This window comes from Oryx dammah, unplaced genomic scaffold, assembly GCF_014754425.2.
Source record: "Oryx dammah isolate SB20612 unplaced genomic scaffold, SCBI_Odam_1.1 HiC_scaffold_23, whole genome shotgun sequence".
NCBI lineage: Eukaryota > Metazoa > Chordata > Mammalia > Artiodactyla > Bovidae > Oryx > Oryx dammah.
This window is the reverse complement of record NW_024070207.1, coordinates 67,455,360-67,472,912: the sequence shown is the minus strand read 5'-3', so window position 1 is coordinate 67,472,912 and position 17,553 is coordinate 67,455,360. Positions and strand designations below refer to the sequence as shown.

Here is a 17,553-nt window from a genome sequence, read left to right as displayed (position 1 = left end):
CCCACCTCAGGAGGAAGAACAAGTTCCTGAAATGAGCAACCTTTATACAAAGCATTTAAAGGAAAATATACTATCCACAGTCACCTGGGGCAAGGAGTAACAAGCGGGCCAGACACTAGACTGACATAAAAGGATAAGAAGGAAAAAGCTGGACGGAGAAAGACATACATAGAAGGAATAGGGACTCTGAAAAGCTCCTACATAGACCAGGGAATTTGAAAGGCCACACACACCTAGGGCTGGACACAAGCTCAGAAAAGACAGAGGGCCATAAGTGTTCATCTATGGCTGACCTTTGGCCTCCACACAATCAGGCAGGGAGGGCTAGGCAAGAGTTTTAAATGAAATGGCCAAGCATTGAGAAGTGCCCCAATGCCAAGTCAATCTCCAAAGACTGAGAGAGTAGTTTTGTCTGAATTTGGGGTTTTGTTTGTAGTTTGTCTGTATTTTTTGCTTTGGTGCATTTATGGAAAGTTCAGTCAAACCACTAACTGACGAATAAATAGTCATAATAAAAATAGGTTATAAAATTCCCTAAGCAAAAACTACAATCCATAACAAACAGCAAGAACAAATCCTGTGGAGAAGAAAGAATGTTTCCCAAAGTTACCACGTTACAATATTCAAAATGTCCATTTTCAACAAAAAGTTACAAGCATGCAAAGAAATAAAGTACAGCCCATTCACAGAGGAAAAAGAAGATAGTAACAGAATTGCTCCTAAGGAAGCCCAGATGCTGGAATTAGTAGGCAAAGATGTTAAAACAACTGTCCTAAATATCAAACTGTCCTAAATATGCTCACAGAGTTAAAGAAAACCATGAACAAAAAATAAATAAATAAAGGAGGGGCTTCCCTAGCAGCCCAATGGTTAAGACTCCACACTCCCAATGCAGGGGCACAGGTTCAAACTCTGTTCAAGGAAATAAGATCCCCACACCTCGCAGCATGGCAAAAAAAGAAGAAGAAAAGAAAAATTAAAGGAAAACAAGTCTTACCAGGAAAGAATATTCAGAAAAATAACTACTAAACATAACCAAATAAAATTTTGGGACTGAAAAGTACAATAGTGAAAAACCCACTATAGAGATTGAGCAGATGATCTGAATAGAGAGAAGAAAAAATTCAGTAAACTTAAATAAAGCCCCATTGAGATTACCTAGTATGAGACGCTGAAACAAAATAGGATAAAGAAAAATGAAAAGAGCATGAGAGACCTTTAAGACACCATCAGGCCTACCAACACATTCATAATGAGAGTCACAGATGGAGAGGATAGAGAAAAAGGAATGGAATGAATATTTAAAGAAATAACTGCCAAAAACTTACCAAATTTCATGAAATACATGAATCCAAAAAGCTCAGTTAACTCCAAGCAGGATAGACAGAGATCCATACTGAGACAAAACATAATTAAACTGTCAAAAGTCAAAGAAAAGCTTGAAATCAACAAGAGAATGGTAAGTACACAGGGTTTTCATTAACAAAATAGTTAAATACCATGGAAACCAGAAAACAGTGAGATAACATATTTCACACGCTGTGGAAAAAAATGTCAACCAAGAATTCTATATCTAGTAAAGGTATCTTTGAAAAATGCAAAAGAAATGTGCCAAAAAAACAAAAGCTGAGTGAATTCACTGCTGGCATACCTGCTAAACAGAGTCCATTAGGCTGAAATAAAAGAACACCACAGTATAACTCAGAGCTACAGTACAAAATAAACAATGGTAAAAGTTACTACACGGTTAAATGCCAAAGATAGCATTCAGCCAATGGAGGGAGTGGGGGCAATTAGTCAATCTCCTTACTTGAATTGACAATCAAAAACATTCCAAAGGACTTCCTTGGTGCTACAGGGGATAAGAATTTGGCTGTCAGTGTAGGGAACACAAGTTTGATCCCTAATCCAGGAAAATTTCACATGTCATGGAACAACTAGGCCAGTGTACCACAACTACTGAGCCCACGTGCCTAGACCTGTGCTCTGCAACAAGAGAAGCCACTGCAACAATAAGCCCACACACCACAACTAGAGAGTAGCTCTCACTAGCCACAATCAGAGAAATCATGTGTGTGGCAACAAAGACCCAGTGCAACCAAAAGTATATAAACAAAGTTTTAAAAATAAAAGAAGAAAGCAGAGAGATAAAACTTTATGACTTTAGATTTGGCAATGATTTCTTGGATGGTACCAAAAACATACAACAAAAGCAAAAATAGATAACTTGGACTTTATTAAAAGTCAAAACTTTTGTGTATCAAAGAACACTACCAAGAGAGTGAAAAGGCAATCCATAAAATGGGGGAAAGCATTCACAAATTTTATATCTAATAAGGAGTTATTGGAAGAGACTCACTGGAAAAGACCCTGATATGCTGGGAAAGACTGAGGGAAGGAGAAGAGGGCCACACATGATAAGATGGTTGAATGGCATCATCAACTCAATGGACATGAGTCTGAGCAAATTCCAGGAGATAGTGAAGTACAGGGAAGCCTAGCATGCTGCAGTCCATGGGGTTGCAAAGAGTTGGACATGACTGAGTGACTGAACAACAAGGGGTTACTATCAAGAATTATCATTAGAAAAGACCCTGATGCTAGAAAAGATTGATGGCAGGAAGGGAAGGGGATGACAGAGAACACAATGGTTGGATGGTATTGAAATGGACATGAGTTTGAGCAAGCTCCGGGAGATGGTGAAGGACAGGGAAGCCTGGCGTGCTGCAGTCCACACAGTCACAAAGAGTTGGACACAACTGAGTGACTGAACAACTGAAAAAAAAAACCCATAAAATGTGCAGAAGACTTCAATAGACATTTGTCCAAAGAAGACAAACAAAGGGCCAATAAGCACATGTTAAAAGATGATCTGTATTAGGGAAATACAAAGCAAAACCACAATGAGAAAACACTTCACATCCATTAGGATGACTGCTATCAAAAAAAATTTTAAATAAAAGCCATTTTTGGAAAGAATCTAGAGAACTTAGAACCCTTATACGTTGCAGGCAGGAATGTAAAATAGTGCAGCCACAGAGAAAAACAGTTTGGTAGTTCCCCAAGAGATTAAAGATAGAAATACACTTCAAGGTATATGCCTGAAAGAACTAAAAACAGGGATTCAAACACACATTTGCACACTGAAGTTTACATTAGCATTATGCACAATGGCCAAAAGATAAGAAGCATCCCAAATGCCTATCAACATATAAACAGATAAACTAAATGTGGTACACACATATAATGAATGGAATCTTATTCGGCCTTAAAAAGAAATGAAATTCTGATACATGCTGCAAAATGGATAAATAAGGACACTATGCTAAGTGAAATAAGCCAAACAAAAAAGGAAAAATATTTTACAATTCCACTTATTCAGAGGTATCAAGAGTCAAATTCACACAGAAAGTAGAACAGTAGTAACAAGGTTTAAGGGAAAGGGGACTAGGGAATTGTTTAATACATATGGAGTTTTAGTTTGGGATGATGAAAATATCTGCAGATAGAGGTGATGTTTGTACAACAATGTAATTTATGTAAGGCCACTAAATTGTACACTTCAGTTCAGTTCAGTTGCTCAGTCGTGTCCGACTCTTTGCGACCCCATGAATCGCAGCACGCCAGGCCTCCCTGCCCATCACCATCTCACGGAGTTCACTCAGACTCGCGTCCATTGAGTCAGTCATGCCATCCAGCCATCTCATCCTCGGTCGTCCTCTTCTTCTCCTGCCCCCATTCCCTCCCAGCATCAGTCTTTTCCAATGAGTCAACTCTTCGCATGAGGTGGCCAAAGTACTGGAGCTTCAGCTTTAGCATCATTCCTTCCAAAGAACACCCAGGGCTGATCTCCTTTAGAATGGACTGGTTGGATCTCCTTGCAGTCCAAGGGACTCTCAAGAGTCTTCTCCAACACCACCATTCATGGTTAAATTAGTATAGTTTGTCAATTTTATCACAATTAAATAAAGCCAAAATCTTGAGGTTTTATTGCAGGTCCTACAAGATCTTAGCCCCTGTTTTTTGAATGGCCTTCCCTCCTACTAAGATAGAGTCCTGTAAAAAAATTTAATGTTCCACCTTAGGGCATTTGCCTTGATCAATAACACCGAATACTTAAAATGGAAATGGCATCTTACTTAATGTTGACTGATTCAATTTCTTCTACTTTTAACATCCATTTTTCAGAAGGTAATCATCAAGATTCAGAGAGACTAAGTAATTTTCCAAAGTAAGCATGGAATTGAGTTAAGATTTTAACAAAGTATTTCTTACCATTAAGCAATACTGACTTTTATGCTATGACAGAGCTATATTCCCCATAGTGCACAGATATTTGCAAATGTGTAGAAGAATCCACAAAACTAATAAACAGTACATAGTAAACTTTATTCACTATTAGTAGAAATTATTTCTCATATTCATCTCCTGTCCCTAATCACATTTTACACAGTTTATAATCTAATACTGAAAATGTCTTGGTTGGATCTATTTTTTTATATTGAGCAGTTTGTTGTTCAGTTACTAAGTCGTGTCTGACTCTTTGCAACCCCATGAACTGTGGCACACCAGGCCTCCCTATCCTTCATCATCTCCCAGAGTTTGTTCAAATTCATGTCCATTGAGTCAGTGATGCCATCCAACCATCTCGTCCTCTGTCACCCCCTTTTCCTCCTGACCTCAAACTTTCCCAGCATCAGGGTCTCTTCCAATGAGTTGGTTCTCCACATCAAATAGCCAAAGTATTGGAGCTTCAGCTTCCACATCAGTCCTTCCAATTAATATTCAGGGTTGGTTTCCTTTAGGATTGACAGTTTGATTTCCTTGCAGTCCAAGGGACTCTCAGGAGTCTTCTCCAACACTACAGTTCAAAAGCATCAATTCTTCAGCACTCAGCCTTCTTCATGGTCCAACTCTAATATCCATACGTGACTACTGGAAAAACCATAGCTTTGACTATATGGACCTTTGTTAGCAAAGCAATGTCTCTGCTTTTTAATATACTGTCTAGGCTTGTCATAGCTTTTCTTCCAAAGAGCAAGCATCTTTTAATTTCACGGCTGTAGTCACCATTCACAGTGATTCTGTAGCCCAAGAAAATAAAGTCTGTCACTGTTTCCATTGTTTCCCCATCTATTTGCCATGAAGTGATGGAAGTGGATGCCATGATCTTCATTTTTTGAATGTTGAGTTTCAAGCCAGCTTCTTCACTCTCACCTTTTACCTTCATCAAGAAGTCCTATAGCTCTTCTTCACTTTCTGCTATAAGGGTGGTATCACCTGCAAATCTGAGGTTGTTGATATTTCTCCTGGCAATCTTGATTCCAGCTTGTGCTTCATCCAGCCTGGCAGTTTGCTTGATGTACTCTGCATATAAGTTAAATAAGCAGGGTGACAATATACAGTCTTGACATACTCCTTGCCCAATTTTGAACCACTCAGTTATTCCATGTCCAGTTCTAACTGCCTTCTTGACCTGCTTGGTCTTTTTATTTTTATTTTTTATTTTTTTTTTTCCCGACTCTTTGCAACCCCATGGACTGCAGTCCACCAGGTTCCTCTGTCCATGAGATTTTCCAGGCAAGGATACTGGAGTAGGTTGCCATTTCCTTCTCCATGCTTGGTCTTTTTAAACAAGACCAAAATATTTTTAAACAGATTCCAAATAAACTTGCTTAAATAAAAAAAAATAAACTAAACCACAGTGAGATATCACTTTAATATATATCACCCACTATAGTGGCCATATTTTTTTTAAATAAAACAGAAAATAACACATGCTGCCAAGGATGTGGCAAAATTAAAACTTTCATACATTGTGGTGGAAATGTTAAGATGTGCCACTGTAGAAAATAGTTTGGCTTTCCTCAGTAAGTTAAACAGAGAGTAGCCAAATGGCTCAGCAAATTCTACTCCTTGGTATATACCCAAGAGATATGAACACACATGTCCAAATAAAAACATATACCGAAATATTCACAGTAGCACTACTTACAACATCCAAAAGGTAAAAACAATCTAAAAGCCTATCAACTGATGAACAGGTAAACAAATGTAGGATATCCTAGATAAAATATTATTCAGGCATAAAAAAGGAATTAAGTACTGATACATGATTCAATATGGATAAATCTTCATATTATACAGTTTCTTCTGTTTGAAAACTTCAGAATACCCAAATCCATTGAGCTACAAAGAAAGAACATTAGTGTTTGCAAGGGGAATGGGGAAGTAGTATTGGCAGATATATGGTTCCTTTGCGGGGGGTAAAAGAAATGTTTGGGAATTAGATAATGATGGTTGCACAACACTGTACTTAAATTATACACTCTTGAGTGGTTAAAATGCTAAAATATTTAAGAAAGAATGGAGGACTTAACAAATTATGACCTATTGTTTTAAATACAAAGATATAAATGCTCTAATGCAGATAAAAGTTATAAATCTGAGTAATAAAGCAGCAACATTTGAACAAGACCTACATTTTACCTTAATATGTATAAATGGTGAGCTCTAAGAAACATTCAAAAATTTTTAATTGCAATAACTATGTTCATGTGGGCCAAACCAGTAATTCCCAGTAGAAACTTCAAGAAATGCTTCATTCTGTTTGGCACAGTGATTAAATACGGTCCATTTCATCAATATACCATATCCAATCCCCATTCAACGGCAGTCTTCAAATGGAGATAGAAGGCAAAAAATGTGGTAAGAGCAAGAAAGTAAAGCAAAAAGTTTTATTCTGTTGTGAGAGGTTACAAGAAAAGGGTCTTTAAAGAGAGAACTGGCATTCTCTCTCTCTGCAAAAGGAAAAGTTACAATTTTTAAAAGTTTAGATTTTACAGGCAGAACATCAGAAAATCAGACCTGATTCCAGAATTCATTCTTCAAGTCAAGTAGCCCTAGCTCCCATCCAGAATAATCAGGTGAATGTTTAGAATTCAGATGTGAGAGACAAATCACGGAAAACAGTATTAAGTGGATGGCAATACTTAACAAATAAAAGTTATTTAAATCTTTTAATATTATATTTGGAATGGGGAAGGTGGGGGGGAAGTATACCTAAAAGTCATTATTATCTGCCTTGAAATCCCATCTTTGCCCAAGTTCATTCTACTTCAATTCAAGTACTAAACTACTATATTATCATACCTATAATGTCTCAGTTGATACTTAGCTTGTGCTATTATTTTAGGGGGTAAGAGGTGGGAGTTAGAGGTATATGACTATATTCTCCTAAATTTACAGTCATTCCCCAGTAACTATGGGGATTGGTTCCAAGATTTCCCCATACCGAAATCTGAGGATGCTCAAGACCCTTATATAAAATGGCAAAGTATTTGCATATAACCTATGACCTTCTTCACCTATACTTTAAAACTTATCTAGAATACTTATAATGCTTAATATAATATAATTGGTATCTAAGTAATTGCTTATGTGTTTCAAATTCAAGTTTTGCTCTTTGGTACTCTGAAATTTTTTCCCCAAATATTTTCAATCGAGTTTGTTTAAATCTGCTGATGAAGAATCCACAGATTTGGCATAACTGAGCATGGATTCAAGTATCTGTCACCCCCATGCTCAAAATATTCAGAGGCTTCCCATGTTTATAAATAAGGATAAGGTACAAACCCCTAAGCAAGAATTTGAAGCTTTCTGCAAAATAATTCACACATGACTTTCCAATCTTATCTAACCACAACTCTTACCTCAAAGAAGGTTCTCTTTCCCCTCTTCACCCACTGAACATTCTTTTACTTCTCTTTAACAGCAACACATTCTCCTTATAATTTCTTCTTTAAAACCCAAGAGTACTCCCTACTGGAGTGTAAACTCCTCAAAGAAGGAAACTGGTCTGAGTTCATCTCTTTTTTTCCGTATGAGAGAAAAACAAATTGCCTTGAACAGAGGAATACTAAATGTTTATGTAAATGATGATAATGCTTGCTCAGGGATTCCTTAAAAGAAAAGAATAGTGATTTGTTGAGTATTTTTTAAAAGCTCTGAAGTCATTTAGTACCATCAAATATTTTTCTTCTATCTCTAAACTGAAATATTCAATAAGCTCTCTTGGATGCTCTACATTCAGCCTTTAGAAGAAGTATATTATTTCATATACTTAACAGGTCCAGTCACTTTAATATGAAACATTCATTCTTAATTCTTGTAGATACTCAGAAACACAGTGAAAATTCATAAATAGGGTGTTTTGATTTGAATGCTGGGGGTACCTGAGGAAAGTTAGAAATGGGAAAGGCAAGAAAAATAAGAGGTGGGTAAATTCTCTCTAACTCTATAGAAATTAACCAAACCTAGCTTTAAAATCTCTAAATTGGGCTGATAATATTAGTATTAAAAGTAAAAACATTTTAAAATACAGTAAAAGCAAAGATGTGCCCCCTGATAAAATGTGCCAAGAAAAGCATATCACTTCATACTATTTCTAGCAAAATACACAGCCACAGGGAAACATCAGACAAACCCAAATTTACTGGCCAGTGTTCTTCAAAAAATGGGATAGAAAGGGATAAAAAGGTAAAGTGAACTGCTCCAGATTTAAAAAGATTAAAGAAACATGAAAACAAAGTGTAATGCCTGTTTCAGAACTGGATCCTGAACCAGAGAAAAGAAATCGTTGTCTTTCACTATGACGGACATTAAGAATCAACTGGCAAAATGTGAATTCACTATGAAGGACATTAAGAATCAACTGGCAAAATGTGAGTAAGGTTTGTAGATTAGAAATAGTATTGTATCAAAGTTCATTTCTAATTTGGCTAATTATAATGAGGTTATATAGAAGAATATTCCTATTTGGGGGAAACTTTTAATTTTGAAATATAGTAAAAAGGCGATGATTATTCTTTATCTGCTTGAAGGTAGGATCAAATTCATCACCCAAGGTTATAGTTATAAAAAAATTTCAAAAAATCATTCAATGAAACAGTACATGAGATGAATAATATATTGACTAGAAAGTTATTTTAAGTATCTTTGATCCATGGATAGACATTTTTAAAATATCATTTATAAAAACACCAAAACATCTTTTTTGGGGGGGGGACTACAAGCGAAAATGCAAATTAGTACAGATTTTTTTTTAAGTGTTAAGTAAGTTCCATGGGGTGCCTTAACTTGTCTTGTACACATAAGCAGTACTTAGAACAGTTCTTGGCACATGGTAATAGTAATTATTAACAACTAATTTTTGAGTAATTATTATGTCACACTAACCTAAGTGTTTTGGGTCCACTAACTCACTTAAACTTCACACAGTCCAAGAAATATTTGGTGAATGAATCAATACTTTTTGCAGGATGACAATTAGTCAATTCTGCAATGATATGAGCTCCTAAAAATCACCAGGTAATGCAAAATTATAAAATGAACACCATAGGACTCTGGGGGGAAATGAGGTTAGAAGCACAACACTCCAAAAACTTCATCAGTGACACATATTTTAAAAAAGACAAAAACCTAATAGAAATAGTAGCACAATTTTACACAGTTTACACACATTAAGTGATTAAGAAATACACAAGTACAACAATAAATATGGCACTTTACCTTGAAAAAGACCTGAAGTTTGCTTGTGGAAGTGGGCATCAGAAGGGTTGCAGCTCATGAATTATTGTGAAGTGATGGAAGGAGGGTTATCTGAAATCGGATGGAAAATTGTAACAATAGATGTGGATGGGTGTGGCTCATAACACAAGGGGTGAACTGAGGTAGCTGATAGAGGTCTGAGGCATGTGCCTGTATATGCATGTATTTTAATGCAGCTCAGTTCAGCTGGGTCCAGCTTCCTGCATTTACCTAGGGCAAACTTTCTATAAAGGGCCAGAGAGTAAATATTTTAGGCTTTGTGGGCCATTGGGTCTCTGTTGCAACTATCCAATTCTGAGACTCTGCTATAAAAACAGCCACAGGGCAATGTAAACAAATGAGTTTGGTGTGTTCCAACAAAACTTTATTTACAAAAACAGGTCACCGTGATGGCCAGAGTTTGCTGAACCTTGACCTTGTAAACAAAATCCTGAATAAGCAAATACAAATTTTGTCTTATGCTCACATTGTTACCCACTATATCAATCTTGTTGGAACAAATGCACATTTTTTTTTTCAAAACAAGCATTATAGCAGAGCTAAATTTGGAATGCTATCAAATAAACCAAAAAATAACTGATATATTCAAATAAGCAAAATAAAGCCAATATTACTAAAAAAAAAAAAAAACCTATTTTTGATTTTGGATTTTAGAAATCAAATGTTACCCAAAAGTCAACTGACAAATGACCAAAATAAAGACAACTAATGATACATTTTGAATGCTTGTCATTCAAACTCTGTGCATTAAATTCTACACAATCTTTAAGAAAAATGGGTTATGCTTTTAACAGCTCTGCTGAACTAAAATTATCAGGCTCAGTCACAAGCTTTTATAAGATCATCAAGCCATAAAAGTTAACATACAAACTTCACTATAAGATAAGTTCTAAAGATCTGATATACAGTATACAGCATGGTGACTCTAGATAACAACACTGTATTATATCCTTGAAAGTTGCCAAAGAGTAGATCTTAAATGTTCTCTCCACAACAATAATTTAAAAAAAGGTAATTATTGTAGCAGTCACTTCAAAGTATATATGCATAACATATCATCACACTGTATACCTTAAATTTACACAATGCTGTATGTCAATTATATCTCAATAAAGCTGGAAAAAAAATACTAGTTGCCAATGGTTATACAATTATTTGCCCAGGAATTGAGTTAAAGATTCTAAGTTGACCTCCTTTCAGTTAGAAAACTCTAATATACATAACATTTCTTTGCTCAAGCTGCTATACCTCACATCTGAAATCCTTCTCCAGTCTTCTTTGTCAAAAGTGTACGTATCCTCCAAGAGCACATTGAAATACTATCTCTAAGCCTTTCCTGGACCCCATTAGAAATGTCTTCCTACTTTAAACTCCCACAGCAACTAAGTTTTTACCCAACACAGCATTTAGCCCTTTATATCCTGCTTCAAATTTATTTGTGAACATATCTTATTTCCTCTGCTTTGTAGAAAATAAGACTAATCTTTAGCCATACTAATACCCCTGATGGACTGCCCTTTTTCATAGTCAATGCCTAACTGTTAACTTATCTTCAAGACCCAATACAGATATCATCTCCTCTGCAAAATTTTGCTAGACACCCTCCAAATTAGGCTTTTCTTCATTCTGATCCCTAGCACAACCAATAGATCTCCATTTTAGCATTGCTCTGTAAATGTTTATTTACTATTTCCCTCCTTAGGTTAAAAATGCTTTAAGGGGGCAGGAATTTTGTCTTTTACCCTTTGCATATGCTAGAACAGTGCCTAGCACCTAGTTGATACTCACATACTTGATCAATGAATAAAGCACCCCCCCCAAAAAAATGGAGCACAGGGTATATACACATGAATACCATTGCCATACAATGATTTCTTAAACAAATATTATATGTAACACTTAACAAGAAAACTGGACCATTGATATCAAGAATGGCTACTTGAAGCCAAAACTCAGAAACAGAATCTGAAAACAGTGGCTAGAGAGCAAAATTGACAATTTTGCAGAGCAAAAGCACAATTTACTAGAATACAAGTCTTTACAGAAGTATCATCTCCAATCAAAAAAGAGCAGAAAAATACTAGATATAGTAATCTTTCAAAATAAAAACATAATCTGAGCCACAGTAATTAGCAAAGTTTTTCCTTTCCAATAAAACATTTGTGTACATCATAATATGACATTATATTAGCAACAAAACACCTGCATCCTAACCGTGCATCTTAAAACCGTAAGTTTTAAGGCAAACAAATTCAAGAAAGATGATTTCCCTCATCACTTCTCCCTACTCCCAAAAAGGCAAAGTCAAAAAATGATAGACACTAACATAAATAGGACTTTTAATAACTTTATGGACCATCTAGTACAAATTCATTCTGCAAATGACAAAGCAGAGGCCTAGAAAGGATACATGATTTGTTTACAATCAGTTGAGCAATAGAGCTGGCAACTAGAAAACCTAGGTTTGACTCAGAGTTAAGCATTCATTCCTCCACAACCAGCAGTTCTAGTCTCAGGAACTCTTTACACTCCTAAAACACTTAAAAATTAACAACGATCCTTGTCTTGTAAGAACCGCTGTTATGACCATGTGCAGAGAGATCCTACTTAGACACTCCTTTTACTGCCCAGTTATATTCAGCATTCCTAAAGGAAGATCTATATTTCATTTCCCATGGCTTAACCCATCTGAACAGCTTCTGCCAATGTCCAAGAGAACATCCAAGGTCTGGAGAAAATAGACTTCATGCAAATCCAAGAACTGCCTGTATTCTGTCACCCAATCTGTAAACTTATTCAGATTTCAAAAGCGAAATAGGCACATAAATACAATTTCTTACCAAAAAAATTATGTCACATACCTAAATCTATCTACAAATACCTTTAAATACTACACTTATCTTATCTCTAGAAATTAAATATAAAACTGAAAGCTCATGATCAACTATGCCAAGAGATGCCAATAATGGGAAATGGTCTGATCACAATTAAAATAAAAAATGTCCTTCTTTTCACCCCCAGCAATAACATAACCAAAGAACTGACATTTACAATACTTTTCATTAGCACAGAGAACACTACTCAATGCTCTATGGTGACCTAGATAGGAAAGAAATCTTAAGAAGAGTGGATATATGTATCACTGATTCACTTAGAAACTAATACAACATTGTAAAGCAACTATACTTCATAAAAAATTAATTTAAAAAATTGTTTAAACCCTTTATAAAATTTGCATGTACTCCCCTGCCACAGGCCTGGCTTAATGCTTTCCACACAGTGGGAATGCACGTATTTCACAGATAACATTTTTAAAAAACTAGGCTAGTATGCAACTGATTGTAGACTATCACAATAACAGACACTTTCTAAGTCATTTTCTCAACATCTCTCAATTTAGACAACTTCTACTTTTTAAAATTTAAGACCAATGACTAGTTATACTGCTTTCAGCTTTTCAAGTAAGAAATTGCCATACGGTTCAGAATGACAAGTCCATCAAATCTCTAAGATCTTTACATGAAAATAAATGAAAGTTTATCTGTCAATCAGAGGCTGATCTTTCAGGCCAAAAAAATGAAGAAACAATCTTATTGAAAACAAAAACAAATAAAAAATTATTTTAAAACAGTAACAAAAACTTTAAAGACTGAGCCACTGATTTTTCAATGTATATTTGTCCTTCGGTATCCACACGGGGTATCTTGATTCCAAGATCTACCACAGGTACCAAAATCTGAAGATGCTCAAGTCCCATAGTCAGCCCTCCATATCCTCAGTTCTGCACCCTGGGATTCAACCAACCAGATTGAAATCCCCAGTATTGAATGGAGGAACACAGTGAAGTGAAGAGAAGTGGCTCAGTTGTGCCTGACTCTTTGCGACCCCATGGACAGTAGCCTGCACCAAGCTCCTTCATCCATGGGATTTTCTAGGCAAGAGTCCTGGAGTAGGTTGCCGTTTCCTTCTCCAGGGAATCTTCCCAACCCAGGGATCGATCCCAGGTCTTCCACATTGTAGACAGACGCTTTACCGTCTGAGTCACCAGGGAAGTCCCAACATAAGATTTAGCCAAATCACCAATTCATGTTCCTCCCTCTTGCCTTTTGGCTATTTTTTCACCACAGAATCCCAGAAATGTTCCTTTTTATAAAATGTAAGTAAAAATCAGAAACTAATCTTTGCTCCTATTTTTAAGTGCCAGAGGATCTGATAAAAGAAAAAATCTGGAACAATTCCCTAAAATAACATTAATGACAATGTATAGAATTGTTCATATTATTTCTGCCTCACATATAAGAAAATCAAGAATGATTTAAGATATAAAATAGATAACTAATAAGAACCTGCTGTAAGGAACAGGGAACTCTACTCAATTCTCTGTAATGGCTGATATGGGAAAATAATCTTTAAAAAAGAGTGGATATATGTATATGTATAAATGATTCACTTTCCTATACACCTGAAACTAACACAACATTGTAAATCAACTATACTCTAATAAAAGATTTTTTTTTAAAAAAGAGTGGTATTGTGGATTTAACTCACTCAAGCATTACATGTCACATTATCCTTCACCTATGATTACGACTTGAGATGAATAACACTTCATACTGAGACAGTTCTGAACACCCACTTGGATCTCTTTCATAGTAAATAATCAGAGAGCATCACACTTTTTAAAATTAATTCTTTATATCTATTATATGTATTCTTTGCAAGGGGGTTTTCACATAGCTTAAGATTCTCCTGTAATTAAATGTTTCAGTTATCTTACTATTTCATATGAACATAAAAGGCAAAATATTATAAACACCTACAAACTCAAAGACCTACAACAAATGACAATAGCAGCTAACATGAACTTCTTCCATTGTAATACTGAACTAAATTAAAATGGTCATAATCATGTTCTTTCTGGTAGCTCAAGGAGGTATTAATGTCTTGTGGTTAAGAACATAAGCTCTGGAGTCAAGACTCAGTTCAATTCCAGCTCCATCGATTACAATTTATATAACTGATCAATTTCTTTGCTCTCTATGCCTCACTTTTCTCATCTGTAAAATGGGGAACACCAAGTACTTATTCCATAGAGCTGTTTTGAAAATTAATTAAAATTACAAAGGTAGAGGTCAACAATAAGCACTCAATTTTAGTTATGATTATTATTCTTACACCAATATGTACAAAAATTCAAGGCCCATAAGAAAAACTGACCCTCGCATAAACTAATTCTATTCAGAATGTTTATACATAATTAATTTGTTCACCCTAAAAGAAAGGGAGAAAATCCAAGTTCAACCTACAATTTTAAATGCAGACTTTCTGAGATTTAATAAAATCTAAAGGTCATATTTTGGAGAAGGCAATGGCAACCCACTCCAGTGTTCTTGCCAGGAGAATCCCTATTTAACTGTAAGGTACACCCTTCATGTATAGCAACATGGGCACCTGATAATAACTAGCCAACAAGTTGTACTGGGTACCTCTAATGTGCCCAATATCAATTAAATAAAGGCTTACTGCACTCAGAACAATGAACACAAAGTCAGAAAACAAAGCCACAATCTTTACACAACTAGGGATCTACAATCTGAGAACTAAAGTCCATTTTTTCCCCCTCAAAGGAAGGAAAACATCTTCCATCTACTGCTTGTTAATGCAGAAAATAGACATATAAGTATCATAGGTTCATTCCCAAATTCTATACACTAGCTAAAATGCTCTAAAAACATACATGCATGTGTGTGTGTGCTAAGTGGCTTCAGTCGTGTCCGACTCTTCCGACCCTTTGGACTGTAGCCCACCAGGCTCCTCTGTCCATGGGATTCTCCAGGCAAGAATACTGGAGTGGGCTGCCATGCCCTCCCTCCAGGGGATCTCCCTCATTCAGGGATTGAACCAGCCTCTTATGTCTCCTGCATTAGCAGACAGGTTGTTTACAACTAGCGCCACCTGGGAAGCCCAAAAACATACATAAAAAGATAAAGTGAAGTCGCTCAGTCGTGTCTGACTCTTTGCGACCCCATGGACTATAGCCTACCAGGCTCCTCCGTCCATGGGATTTCCAGGCAAGAGCACTGGAGTGGGTTGCCATTTCCTTCTCCAGAGGATCTTCCCGACCCAAGCATCAAACCCAGGTCTCCTGCATTGTAGGCATATGCTTTGCCGTCTGAGCCACCAAGGAAATAAAAACATACATACCTGTATACTGTTAAGATGGTGGATACACACGCAGAGATATATACACATACATAAATATATACGATCCTAATAGTTACTCAAAATCACATTTTGCCAACTACATATGAACTTCTGATCTATGCTCCCTGTAATTTTACTTTGCCATTAGGAGCCAAGAATACAACAGTAAAAAAATTACTGTATTCACAAGGGATGAAAAGTCAAATATCAACCTGCCTGAAAAGCAAGCCATTCACCTGTGTAAAAGTGGTATACATTTCATATTAACAACCCATATTTTTAGACACTATCAAGAGCCAAAAGAAGCACAAGAGAAAAGCAGCCTCAACCTAATAATAAACGTGCTTGATTAGTAAGAGGTGGCCTGCCAGTCACCACTTCCTTGGAATAGATTTTATTTTCCATCAAACCAAGTTAACGTGTTCCCCATCCCTCTTGGAATAAATAAATAAACAAAAATAAGGCCTAATTATTTTTGCTCAAAATTTGCCCATAAAATGGAGAAACATCTGATGATTGCCTTACCACCCATTAAAGCTGGACCACACAAAAAGTAGTACACTGGGGTCCTCTGGAAGCAAAACCCTGCGTTAGTACCCCTTTGCCTTCAAGATAAATCCAGGGCTACTCTTCAGGATCTGGCGTAGAGAAGGAACCCTGGCAAGACCCACCCATTCACCCCACAAAATGGGCTTGTCCCCAGGGTTTGCAGAAAAAAATAAAATTCCGCAAGGCCGGGGTATTCCCGTCTCCAGCAGTACAAACGCCACTGAGTCTTCCCAGGATTTGCACATCCTCCCCACCGCCCCTCCCCCTCCTCCCACCTCTCGCCCCTCTTCTGCCTACCCCCTACCCTCTCTTCTTACCCACGCGGTTTCTAGGCCCAAAGATTAGGAAGAATTATCAGGATACCAAAAACCGCCTCCCACTTGGGGGCTTTCAGTTCCACAGGCAGCGAAGAATAAACAGAGGAATTCACCTAAGCTCCGCGGGTTTGGAGAGGCTTGAGAAAGCGCCCGACAAACCAGGCCGCGCCCCCAGTCAACCCCTACCCCCCCACACCGCGGACTGGAGCCTACTTCCGAACCCTCCTCACCTAAAGAGAAAACGATGCCTCTTTCCGCTCAGCAAAACACAGGCCTAACCCACCAAGCCAAAGCTTTCCCAAACACCAGGTTCAGAAAACGCGTAGGCCAAGACAGCTGGGACCCGTGAGATGGAGTTGTGTTTTACCTCATGGGCTCAGCAGTCATGTTTTCGCTTCTACGCCCTGTAGGATTCAGCGACCGTAGGGCGCGACTCTGCCCTCCCCGGCGCGCAGTTAGGGTAGAATGCACTGGACCCTTAGTCGTCACTAGATCTGGCGCTGGATCCTCCCCACAGCTCAAAGGCCGGCACCGCTGCCACCGCCGCAGGAGCCGCGGAAACAAAGCGACGCTGCCGCCGCCGCCATTTTGTTGGGCCGAGGCTCAGGCAGCAGAATTGGCGCGTCCTCCCTCTTCCTCGTTCAGTCCCCCATTGGCTATCTTATCTGCAGTGCAGATTCTTATTGGCTACACAAATTCACCTTCTTTGGGGGCCTGTTGCTAAGGGGGTCTACGTCATTTGATCCCCTCCGCCTTTTCATTGGGGGTCTAATTCAGTCCCATTGACTTGAAAGTGCTAGTGACGTATTTTGACTATATTGTGAAAATGCTTTTTAATCCATCCTCTTTTCCCTGACATATTGACAAAACAATA

General features: G+C 37.3%; 1 protein-coding gene across 7 annotated transcripts in view; it reads right to left on the bottom strand.

Moving 5' to 3' along the window:
• The window catches only part of ATRX (ATRX chromatin remodeler), a 293,493-nt gene extending 276,160 nt beyond the window's left edge, over nt 1–17,333 (bottom strand). For 2 of the 7 annotated variants that reach the window (XM_040265644.1, XM_040265646.1), the window contains exons 1-2: nt 17,047–17,288; nt 9,571–9,660 (exon numbers count right to left, since the gene is read on the bottom strand). Coding sequence is in view for 3 of the 7 variants with exons in the window: in XM_040265641.1 (XP_040121575.1) it covers nt 17,047–17,066 (20 nt within the window). In the remaining 4 variants the exon portion in view is untranslated. Of the gene's footprint in view, nt 1–9,570; nt 9,661–17,046 lie in introns of all 7 variants that reach the window. The other 5 variants (XM_040265641.1, XM_040265643.1, XM_040265642.1 and 2 more) reach the window with 4 other exon arrangements.
• Between the last annotated feature and the right edge of the window lie 220 nt (nt 17,334–17,553).